This window comes from Podarcis raffonei, chromosome 14 (genome assembly GCF_027172205.1).
Source record: "Podarcis raffonei isolate rPodRaf1 chromosome 14, rPodRaf1.pri, whole genome shotgun sequence".
Classification (NCBI taxonomy): Eukaryota; Metazoa; Chordata; class Lepidosauria; order Squamata; family Lacertidae; genus Podarcis; species Podarcis raffonei.
In genome coordinates, this window is record NC_070615.1 from 47,048,555 (window position 1) to 47,060,882 (window position 12,328).

Genomic DNA, 12,328 nt, shown 5'->3' on the forward strand with positions numbered 1-12,328 from the left:
GGAGAGGAAAGGAAAGCAAGAAGGTGGATGGTGATTTGACGTTAGTTGAGACGCTGCCGTAAAAGCTACTAGCTCCACTAAGCAGGGCTTAGAAGGAATTAGATGGGTGTCAGGTCCAGCAAAAGCTCCCCGTTAATTCTTTTTGGATTTTTGGTCCCATAACATGGTCTCGCTAAGGCAGCAAGGCAGTTCATTCTAAGAAATTCAACAGTAGATCCATAGAAACCAAAACAATACTAATTATGAGATGCATAGATACTAAAGGTTTGCACCCTAGGTATTAAAGACACCTTCTTAGCCATCACTATCTGTTGGCGTTATCAAACCTCTCCACAGTGAAACTGCCTGTTTACAAAATTTAAAATGGGGGAACCAGACAGATTCAAGTTGATCTTTCTGTTAAGAGACTCTAATAACACTGAAATGATAAGGAAGACATTCAGAGGGTGTCATTGACCATATCCTGCCCATCCAATCTTTTTTGGAGAAATTTAAGCTACTTCTCCAGCACAAAGTCATTTCAGATCCTCATCTTTACTTTTTCAAAGCCTTCCATGGCCTTGCCCTCCCCTTATGTCTCTGCCCTGATATCCTGATATCTCCTTGCCAATGACATTCACTACTCCCAAGCTTTAAAAGGCCAAGGAACAACCTGAGCTCAGCAAACTTGTGTATGGCTTTTTCGAGATCTGAATACCAACTTTGCATTGTGCAATTGTGGTGGCTAACAGATTAAGTTAAAAGTCACCCGTTTGAATCTCATCTTTTGCATAATAGCAATATTTACCTACCTTGCAGGGCTGTTGTAAATATTACAAAATAATTTGTGCAGGGTGCTTTGAACACATGAAAATGCAATACACTGGTATTTTTTAAAAATAAGTTTTATCATCCCAGTTGCATGCTACCTACCATCTGAAGGTTAAGCTTCACAGAGCCAGTGGAAGGAGACAGGAGAAGACAGAGGAGACAGAAAGAGAGGGGAGGGGAGGAGAATGATGTGAGTTAAGCATATTTGCAGAGTTGCATCATATTTCCAACAAAGTCTAAATGTGCATAATAAATTATAAAGCTTATGCTAGATTCTGAAAATGTCGATCAAGAAGCTCTGGTGCGCAGCACTGTAATGTGCCATGAGTTTTTATTTAGGCCAGGAGTCTAAATAAAATCCAAATGAACAAATGCTTTCTGGATGCAAAGAACAAAACTAAACACCCTACTCAAATATTTTCCCAATCAGATTTTTGTACAAATGAGCTTGCCAGTCTGAATTTAAAGGCGACAGATCCACAAAGGGAGATGCAAGGTCACCCCACTGATACATTTTGCTAGAATTCTCACAACTATTCGCTTTTTCCTTGACTTTCCACAGGATTTCAGGCAAAGGAGGAACCTGAAAATCTGCTGTGGGGTAAAATCTGCTTTGCCGTAACACCTTCGGGGGATGTATGGATCCCACCCTCTCTCCCTTGAGAAATGCTACGAGTCTCACCAAATCAGCTCCAGCTTCCCTCAAAATTCCTAGGATGTTTTGCCCAAGGTGGAATTCTCAAAGTCACCCCAGATCTAACTTCAGGTGAAAATTCGGTGTTGCCCCTAACTCCTCAGGCCTGTTTAAGTGCGTTTTGCTGGGCTCATGCCATGAGGCTGGCTCATTAGGATGAATGCAGTGCAGGCTTATCTCTTTGGGCCAATGGGGCCAATACATTTTGGTACCCGAGGCACCGCCAAGCTCCACTTGACTACCTCCTTGACTATCTCCTTGTCAGCTTCTTCCAGTATACCTGAAGGAGCCTCTCCACCCCCATCGTTCTGCCCGGAAACTGAGGTCCAGCGCTGAAGGCCTTCTGGCGGTTCCCTCGCTGCAAGAAGTGAGGTTACAGGGAACCAGGCAGAGGGCCTTCTCAGTGGTGGCACCCGCCCTGTGGAACACCCTCCCACCAGATGCCAAAGAGAAAAACAACTACAGTGGTACCTTGGGTTAAGAACTTAATTCGTTCTGGAGGTCCGTTCTTAACCTGAAACTGTTCTTAACCTGAGGCACCACTTTAGCTAATGGGGCCTCCCGCTGCCGCTGCATGATTTCTGTTCTCATCCTGAAGCAAAGTTCTTAACCCGAGGTACTATATCTGGGTTAGCGGAGTCTGTAACCTGAAGCATCTGTAACCTGAAGCGTCTGAAACCCGAGGTACCACTGTACCAGACTTTTAGAAGACATCTGAAGGCAGCCCTGTTTAGGGAAGCTTTTAATGTTTAATAGATTATTGTATTTTAATATTCTGTTGGAAGCCGCCCAGAGTGGCTGGGGAAACCCAGCCAGATGGGCTGGGTATAAATAAGAAATAATTATTATTATTATTATTATTATTATTATTATTATTATTATTATTATTCCTTGGCATCAGTGTTGCCTTTGCAGAACGGAGTAGGATACAGACAAATCCAGAAATAATTGTCTCCCCCTGTTGTTCCGCCTACTGCCTGGACTCCCTGCCTTCTACCCTGGCAGTTCCAAGGGTACCAGTCACCACTAGCCGCGGGGGAATTATGCTGTATCAGTACAGGCATTTTCCTGCTTTACCTGCTCCAGCTGCAGCTGCGTGATCCTTTGGGACATCAAGCCCCCCAGCATGATCTCTACGTAGGGGTAGCTGGATCCAGCCGAGGGCCGTTGGGTGCGTGTGGACTGGATCTCTTTCAGGGAGAATGTCACAATGGGTTCCTGGAAGAGGAAGGAAAGAGCCGTGTTGTAGCTGCTAGTGACTTGTGGAAGTCAGCTGTTAGTTCACCACACCTCAACCAGTAGAGTACGTGAAAACCCAGCAGAGTCTTCCCTTCATATACACTTAATAAAACTTAAGCCAGTGTGGTGTAGTGGTTAGGAGCGGTAGTCTCGTAATCTGGTGAACCGGGTTCGCTTCCCCACTCCTCCACATGCAGCAGCTGGGTGACCTTGGGCCAGTCACACTTCTTTGAAGTCTCTCAGCCCCGCTCACCTCACAGAGTGTTTGTTGTGGGGGAGGAAGGGAAAGGAGAATGTTAGCCGCTTTGAGACTCCTTCGGGTAGTGATAAAGCGGGATATCAAATCCAAACTCTTCCTCCTCTTCTAATAAAAAGCATATTTTTTAAAAAAAGAAAAACTCCTTTCCCATGCAGTTCAAAGGAATGCTTTGTTTTCTGTATCCAGACACAAGACAAAGCTGAACCCTGCTATCTACTATAAACAGTTCTTCTGGTCTTTGAACTAAAGACACATACATGTACAGAGATCCACTAACACTGTCACCATGCTAGCTTACGCTGCTGTGCAAAACCCACAGCCTCTTTCCTTGACTCGCACAGATTCAGAGTCAGACCCCAACAGCAAACAGGAGAGCACCAGGACTTGCTGTCGTGGGCCAGGAGTCAGCTTCGCCTGCTGAACAGCAGCCTGAAAGGGGGGCGGGACAATCCACAAAACCTACGTGGGTTTCCTTGTTCAGGAAGTTGAGTCCATTCTGGTTCACTGCCAGGATGCAGGGGGAGATGATGGTGTTGTTGCTGCAGCTCTGGATGTAGAAGAAGGACGAGCCGAACATGGGGAAAGCGCTCAGGAGCCCTGGAGGGGGGGGGGAGCGGAATTGGAATGAACTGCAACACCACCATTATTGTGAAATACGGTATTACTGGGGCAAGAGACAAAGGGGTCCTTTGCTCAACTTCAGATTGATCTGGAGAAAAGGATTTTTTCCCCTTATGGAATTAAGAGTGTAAGAAAAGCCTGTTGGATTCAGACCATGGCCTCTCTAGCCCAGCAACCTGCTCTCACATGGCTAACCAGATTTGCAGCTAGACTACATAACTTCTTGTGGGCCAGTAACTTTTCTCGCCTCAATTATAAAGCAGAATGTGCATGTTTTACTATAAACATTTCCAGCACATTCTGGGCAGTGCTGGAACAAAACCAGCTGCCTTAGAGGAAGGATTTTGCTCACCCGATGGAGGAGCAGCTTTGTCGTGTGTGTTTCACTGCTGCAAGATGTGCCAACGATTGTCACTAGTTAAGATGGCTTTATAGCTGTACCTTGGTTTGCGAACAGCTTAGTTCTCGAACATTTTGGCTCCCGAACGCTGCAAACCCGGAAGTGACTGTTCCGGTTTCCGAATGATTTTTGGAAGCTGAACGTCCAATGGGGCTTCCGCAGCTTCTGATTGGCTACAGGAATTTACTGCAGCCAATGAGAAGACGCGCTTTGGTGTTCGAATGTTTTGGAAGTTGAACGGACTTCTGGAACGGATTACGTTCAACTTCCAAGGTATGACTGTAGAAGGTGATTAGACAATCCATGAAGGAGGAAGAAATCTAAGAGCACCTATTTACCATGATCCCTAAATAGAACTTTCACTTTTGGGTGCAGCGAAACTCAGTTTGTTGCCTCCTTCATATACTATCTTGGAAGTATCTGACTGGCTGCTCTTGGAAACGGTGCTGGGCCAGATGGACCTGCCTCGGTCTAATCCGATAGGGCTATTTCTTTATTCAAGTCCAGGAGTGGAGAACTCCCCCCCCCCCACATTCCATCCAGTTGGCAAGATGCTCAGCAGCTAGATTTCATCTGCTCTCTGGTTCCTACCACTACCTGTTCAGTGTGGCAAGAAAAGGGTTTTGATGCTGTACTATGTGAGTTAACTGTAGCTTTTTTCTCTGCAAGAGGATCTGTTGCCAGGAGATCAAAGTAGAGGTTGAAATATTTCAGCAGACTTGTGCTCCTTACAAATATGCAAAAAGGAGCTTATGCATTCTGCCATTGCATGGGCATAATTTTTGGGATGCAAGTGCATTTTGAAGCTTGAGGCTTTAAACAGCTGTAAGGCAGGGCTTGCAGTTCAGATGTGCAGCGTTCTGCTGGGATTGCTGAGTTTTTTGTGCCTTTTGTGCAGTTGGGGCAGATGAATGGTGAGCTTTTTATTTATTTCACTTTTTTAAACAAACAAACTTTGTAGAAAGAATTGAAGAAAATGGAAGGTGAACCTTGAGTGGAGTTGCTAGGTAATAAATAAATAAATGCCTCTGTGGCAATGGGAAATAGCTTTGTGTATGTGAGTGGGTCTGGCCTGCCCACTAATTGAACGTGGCCCCTGATAGCTTTCTACTGGGCTGATGTGGCCCTTGGCCCGAGAAAGCTTCCACCCTACTGTACTGGTTCAACCAAGGCAGCCAGTCTCTTTTATTATGGCTCATTTCTTTAACTTTGACTGGTTGGCACTGTTTACGTGGGCAAGACCTTCCCAGTGCCATGCCCTGGGTCAAATAATGCCACTTCCTTGAAATCCAGCATCTTACCTAGGAACTGCGCCCGAGCTTGGTGGGCACTCAAGGCCTGCGCTTGCTGCAGGTGGTGCATGACCATGTCCAGCCAGGACTGGGCCTTCTGCAGATGGTAGAACTGGGGCGGGATGTAGTCCTGAACCTCCCGCCTGGGATGGGGAAGCAGAAACAGAAGAAGAGAAGAAGTCATAAACCACCTAGGATGGGCTGCAGAACCAGAAGCCCTCCTGCTGTTATTGGGCTACAGCGCCTGCCATCCTTGACTACTGGCCATTCTGGCTGGGGCTGATGGGAGTTGTAGTCCAACATCTGGAGGGCAGCAGAATGGAGAAGGTTGTCTTAGATAGCTTCAAAACAAGATGCTTCAAGCAATTAAAATTATTTCAGTTAGGAAAGTTTTCCCCAACCCGGAAGTTGTTGGACTCCAACTACCATCATCCACTCCTGCTGGTCTTGCTTGCTGGGGCTGATAGGAGTTGGAGTCCAAGAAATATCAGGGTGATCAGGTTGGTAAAAAGAAACGCATATTGCAAAGGCCCACACAGTTTTGTTGTTGTTGTTTAGTCATTTAGTTGTGTCCAACTCTTTGTGACCCCATGGACCAGAGCACGCCAGGCACTCCTGTCTTCCACTGGAGGTCTAAAAGGAGAAGGGGAAGGCGTCTTGCCAAACCTCTACTGGCAGGAAGTTCCACAGGGCGGGACCTGCCACAATCATGGCTCAATCCCTAGCATAGCTGTCAACTTACAGATTTGAAAATAAGGGACCAGCAGTCTCGAAAATAAGGGATCAGCAGCCAAAATAAGGGATTTTCCAAACACAGGTATGTTCAACTTCTGAGCCCCTCCAAGCCAAAGGCAGAAAGCCCAGCTAGCAGCCAAACGAAGCCTCAAGCGGTGGTTCCCACAGCGCAGCAACCCGGCAAAGGGGATGCAGCAAGGAAAACTACCGTCATCTCTCCACTGGGAAGCGCTGAGCAAAGGCGAGTTCCCAGGCAACACAGCCGATTTGATCGGCACAAAGCATGCAAGCTCCACCCCACCCCCAGTCGTTCTTAGACTTCTTATTGGGTGAGCAACGCAGCCAAGCAACACAGTTGGAGCCTCCCTCCTCCCTGGCTGGCAGGGAGGGAGGGAGGGGAGCTGCTTCCTTTGAAACCCAGGAAATTTAAGGGACATCATCAATAAGGGACAGCAGCGGGACATGGCACTGGGATAAGGGACTTTCCCGCCAAATAAGGGACGGTTGACAGCTATGATCCCTAGTAAAGGCCGACCAGACCTCAGGGGCTTGGGGAGCCATCTAAGAGGGCCTTGGTGATCGAGGCAGATCATAAGAAGCAGCCCCCAGCACCTGGCAGCTCAGAATTGCTTCCTGGTTGGAGGGGGGACATGTCCCTTTTTCGCCCTGTCCCTGCAGCCCCCTAACCTCCAGGGCACCTACACGGTAGGCAGGTAGAAGCTGTCCTTTGCTCGGTGCTGCAGAGCAGCCAGCTTGGAGACTTGCTGGAACTGTTGCTCACTCGGCCTCATGGGAGGGAGAGTGTTGAAGAGCCCCTTGAGATAATCAGGGAGAACCTGAGGGAACGAGAGGAGGAGTCATAAATACGAATAATAATTAAGTAGCATTTGGAGCTTCCAAGTATTTGAAATGCTGTATATACTACAATCTCGTAAGGTGGAATCGTCATGGATTCTGCTACCATGCAGAGGAGCTGTTCCTTAGCATCTACCTTGAGAAATGTCACAGACTACTTCCTGCATTGACATGGCACCCAGTTCGGGAATTTTATTGAGTTATAAATCTTTCTAATCACTGTTTGAAATACTTCCTTCCTCTCTGTAGCCATGTATGCATACGTTATGTATATTTATTATGATTATGATTTAGATTTCTATACTGCCCTTCATAGGGATGCGGTGGCACTGTGGTCTAAACCACAGAGCCCAGGGCTTGCTGATCAGAAGGTTGGCGGTTCGAATCCCTGTGACGGGGTGAGCTCCTATTGTTCGGTCCCTGCTCCTGCCAACCCAGCAGTTCGAAAGCACGCAGTGCAAGTAGATAAACAGGTACCGTTCCGGTGGAAAGGTAAACGCCGTTTCTGTGCGCTGCTCTGGTTCACAAGAAGTGGCTTAGTCATGCTAGCCACATGACCTGGAAGCTGTACACCGGCTCCCTCGGCCAGTAAAGCGAGATGAGCGCCGCAACCCCAGAGTTGTCCGCAACTGGACCTAATGGTCAGGGGTACCTTTACCTTTACCTTTACTGCCCTTCATCTGAAGATCACAGGGCGGTTTAGAATATCAAAACACAAAAATACAGGGTTTCCCAAACTTGGGTCTCCGGCTGTTTTTGGACTACAACTCCCATCATCCCTATCTAGTAGGAGCAGTGGTTAGGGATGATGGGAACTGTAGTCCAAAAACAGCCAGAGACCCAAGTTTGGGAAACATTGCTCTAACCACTACACCACCCTGGCTCTCATAATCTGGGCTCTACTCCACTAGAGCTTATTGACACAAAAAACCTGTTAGTCTTTAAGACCCTGTCTTATTTTTGTGACCACCCATTTTATAGAAGGCTTAGCAGGGGGAGAAAGGCCACTTCAGAGTCTCTGACCATCTCGAACCAAGTAAAAATACAGAAAGGTAGCCGTGTTGGTCTGCCATAGTCAAAACAAAAAAAATTTTTTCCTTCCAGTAGCACCTTAAAGACCAACTAAGTTAGTTCTTGGTATGAGCTTTCGTGTGCATGCACACTTCTTCAGATACACTGTATCTGAAGAAGTGTGCATGCACACGAAAGCTCATACCAAGAACTAACTTAGTTGGTCTTTAAGGTGCTACTGGAAGGAAAAATTTTTTTTTGTTTCAAGTAAAAATAGGCTGCAGAGTCACTGGTCGACCTGTCCTAACCAAAATTGCCTTCCTGCCCAAACAAATGTCACCATCACCAAGACCTGGAAGGAAACCTACCTATGAGTCATTTTGAGAAGGAACAAGATGTGCACTCGGCTGCTCCTCTCTGAAAGCTTTCCCTTTTCTTTGCTGCAAAGGTCTCACCTGATTGTAGTGCATGGTGACATAGAGCTCATTGTCAAACTTTAGCGGCTGGGCCCAGATGACGCGCCGATACCAGAACATGAAGCCGCTGTCCACGTTCTCCATTTCCAAGGCAACATCAAGGATGTACTCCTTTTTGTTCAAAGGCCGAACATTCTGATCTGCGTGGGCAAAATGGCACGGATCGGATTTTTAAAGCCGCCTGGTGTTCCTGGTGAAGTGGGTGGCTGCATTCACCTGGTGTACAGTCTGGCCCCCCTAGCTTCCAAATATAGACTGGTGATTTGCTAAAGGGAGGGGGGGTTTGCAAACTGCTCTTTTCCTACATGGCCCAAAGGATGGTTTTACAGCCCTCTACCAACAGGTGGTGGTAGACACTTTCCAGATAAAGTCCGGCATCTCAAAAAGAAATAACATTTCAGGCACAACCGGGTGAATTTTCACAAGCAAGAATGAGAATAATGCCTACAAAATTATATGCCTGGTGCCCTACTGAAACAACATATGACAGGCAATAAATTTATCTGAATTTGGTCATTTTTGTGCAGTGACTCTTTAGAACTCAGGTGTCTGTCAAATCCACCCACAAAAGCCAATGCACATATTGTTGGGGTGCTGCTAGGAAGCTTCATAGCAAAGTTATTGAAATGGTCAGTTTTGGGGGGTTGGGTAATTTTGGGGTGTATTCATGGAGGATAAGACTGTGTTCCACCTCTTCTGTTGGAGTGGTATGACTCTGAATACCAGTTGTAGGGAACACAAGTGGGGGAGAGCATTGTCGCACTCAGATCCCATCTGCAGGCTCCCATAAGCGTCTGCTTGGCTCCTATGAAAGGAGGGTGCTGGACCAGATTGGCCTTTGGCCTGATCCAGCAGCCAGACTCTTCTCAGGCGCTTATAGTCCACCAGGAGATTAGTAAACCTAGTTTAGGTCTGCAAGGTGATCCGATCCTGAAATCGGTAGTTTGAACTGAAATAAATAATTAAGGTCTTAGATATGTAATAAATGTTCATAAATGTACCACGCAAATACGTACATAAATATATAGACCACATGTCTGAAACAGCACCGGAAAACAGCCATGAAGCCATTTTTGGCTCCCAAACTGACCAAATGTTTTCTCTGCAATGTCAAAGGAAAATGGAAAAGCCTCCCCATTGTCCTTTCCTTCACAAATCCTGTCTTAAGGGTATGTCTGTGTATGAATAGGGTGAGCCTGTGACCTGGCTCAGGAACTAAGTACAGTGGTGCCCTGCAAGACGAACGCCTCGCAAGACGGAAAACCCGCTAGACGAAAGGGTTTTCCATTTTGGAGGCGCTTCGCAAAACGAATTTCCCTATGGGGTTGCTTCGCAAGACAAAAAAATCTTGCGAGTCCCCGCGGGTTTTTTCCGCTTCCCCCCCTTTTCCTAAGCCGCTAAGCCGCTTAACAGCTGATCGTGAAAAGCCGCACTAATCCGCTAAGCTGTCAATGGGCTTGCTTCGCAAGATGAAAAAACCGCTAAACGAAGAGAATCGCGGAACGGATTCTTTTCGTCTTGCGAGGCACCACTGTATTTATCATTCCAAAAGACTGGCCAGGCTCCCCAGGGTATCCAGTCAAGTAAGAATTAACAGGTTACCTGCCAGAAAGGAGGTAAACAACTCAGATTTTTGGTAAACAACGCACTCAGATTTTCTGTTGTAGATCACCCCTTTCTGTGATGTAGGCATGATGTGTCTGGGGGGCGGTCTTGAGCTGCACCCCTTCTGTGATGTATGTATGGTGCTTCTGGGGGTGGTCTTGGACTCCAGGGCGGGCAAATTTAAAATGTCTATATAAGGGCGGGCACACCTGGGTTCTGGGTCCTCCTCCTTCTCCTGCGTGTGAAGGGGGCACCCTGTTGCAACAGTTCAATAAAGATCAGGCTTACTAGCTGCTTTGCTTCTCAATATTCTCTGGTTGGTCTCTGTTATTTTTCTCCGACCGATGGAGAACCCACAAAGGACTCTATAAAGGCTCTTGTGTCCCCCATAAGGGAATAAGAGCAGATTTTCATTTATTACTGAACAAAATACAGGGAGTGGAACGATACGTTTAATCCTGGTCTATGGACTGAGGGATTCTCTCCTCTGGGGCCCGACGGGACTCACTTCTGTTGGCGACAGCAAAAATGATGTATTCGTCAAAGGCCTCAGGGCGGCGTAGTCCCATCTCGTAGCATAACTCCTCTATCACATCCAGCGCAACCTGGAAATGCAGGTGAGGGACGGAGAAGTTGAGTCACAAATGACCAGGTACATATTCTGGTATGTAGTTCACCTGTCTGCTTGTCTGCCTGCCTGTTCACTATGAGTTAGAGTGTCTTTGGTTAGATGATATCTCGTATCATTGCCAAACTTGTCATGCGGCTTCCCAATGCGGTCTTTGTCTGTGTTTGGATGACATGCAACACCATTTTGAAACAAGATGGTGGACCAAAACATGACTTTGCCATGACTTCGGCCAAACAGACGTGGCAGTTACAAACGAGGTTTCCTGAGGTGGAAGAGGTAGTTTTTAGCTATGTTTGGATGCCTTCAGATGCAATATGTTGCTGTGTATGAGAGAGACAGACAGTGTGTGCATGCACAGCCCCAAAACTCTAATTTATACTATCCATTTTAAAATAACAATAGGTTTAGGTTTATTAGAATACCTGGGCAGCACCGGGCACTTTCTGCTAGTTTTAAATAATGCCAAAGTTCATAAGCAAGGAATACAAACTTTGAAACCATACAGATTTCTTCTGCAAGCTAGGTTTATTTATTTTTTAAGGCGATGGAAGGAAAAGATGATTCTGAGAGAGGGCAAGACGCTAATCCCCACCTTGAATTGTTTTAACATTTGAAGATTGTAACGAAGGAAGCTCTTGCAAGATGATTAAGTCACAACTGTTGTGGGCAGTTAGCATGGAGAAAGAAACAATTTAAAACAACCTACAATCACAAACATAATGCATACAGTAAGCTAGTTCCTACACACACTCTCACACACATCCAGCAGTTTGGCATCCGGCTGGACCAGATAACCTGTAGGGTCCCTTTCCAACTCCACGATTCTGTGACTCTATGCAAGAAACATTATCAGAGTTCAAAGACTCAGTTCCACCCAGGCAAAAACACTGAAAGCAGGGGCAGTAAGAGGTGTGGCTCAGGGTGAGGGGGCATGGTCAGGGAGCAGTTGTGGGCTGGGGAAAGTCCTAAGGGCACAGAGAGGCGTGGAGGGTCGACATTTGGCCCTGGGGCCTGAAATTCCCCTTCCCTGATCTATGGGGATGAGAGATCCTTCCTCTTCCACTCACCGAACAAGTTTTGATCTTGAGGTGCCTCTCGATCCCTCCCGGTAAGAGGAACAGCTGCCGCTTGGAGCTCCTTCCGGCCTTTGCAAAGGAAGGAGGGAAAGACAAAGTTCATAAGTAAAAATGGAAGAGAATTCTGCATTTTAAAGTAAACTAACTTATCTCATAATCTCTATATTGATATGCCAAGTGAGAAGCAGCTAACCATCAGATCGCACACTCTTCTGAATGCTGCAGCGCACTCTTGCTTCAGAAATGTGCACCCAACAATGTGTATTTTACTGGGGATGGGATGTGTATTTTAGAGGGAAATGTGCTGAAAAGCTTAGGGGGAAATGCAGGAAAATGTATATAAAGTAATATACAAAACACATATTTTAAGGAAAGCATACAAAAATGGTTAAAAATGTATATCTTTTTCAAAAAAAAATACCCCTAATCATAAGCCATGTTTAGAGGAGGTTCAACCCCAGAAACGTATTAGCCAGAGGACCTTACTGCTAGAAGTCAGGCTCTGGTGACTCACCTGTTTGCATCCCATCAGCACTGCAAAGCTGAGAGATTTGAGCTCTGTGCCTCAAGAGTGCCCTCTAGGCTGCAGTACCAGCCTGCCTGAGCCATCTGTCAGCTGATGCT

General features: G+C 46.5%; 1 protein-coding gene across 2 annotated transcripts in view; it reads right to left on the minus strand.

Moving 5' to 3' along the window:
* MYO15A (myosin XVA) overlaps positions 1-12,328 on the minus strand; it is a 105,796-nt gene that overhangs the window by 1,546 nt on the left and 91,922 nt on the right. The window contains exons 57-64 of one of the 2 annotated variants that reach the window (XM_053363977.1): positions 11,696-11,773; positions 10,506-10,602; positions 8,372-8,532; positions 6,753-6,886; positions 5,325-5,458; positions 3,466-3,599; positions 2,582-2,722; positions 913-927 (exon numbers count right to left, since the gene is read on the minus strand). In XM_053363977.1, the coding sequence (XP_053219952.1) occupies positions 913-927; positions 2,582-2,722; positions 3,466-3,599; positions 5,325-5,458; positions 6,753-6,886; positions 8,372-8,532; positions 10,506-10,602; positions 11,696-11,773 (894 nt within the window). The remainder of the gene's footprint in view (positions 1-912; positions 928-2,581; positions 2,723-3,465; positions 3,600-5,324; positions 5,459-6,752; positions 6,887-8,371; positions 8,533-10,505; positions 10,603-11,695; positions 11,774-12,328) is intronic. The other variant, XM_053363976.1, reaches the window with a different exon arrangement.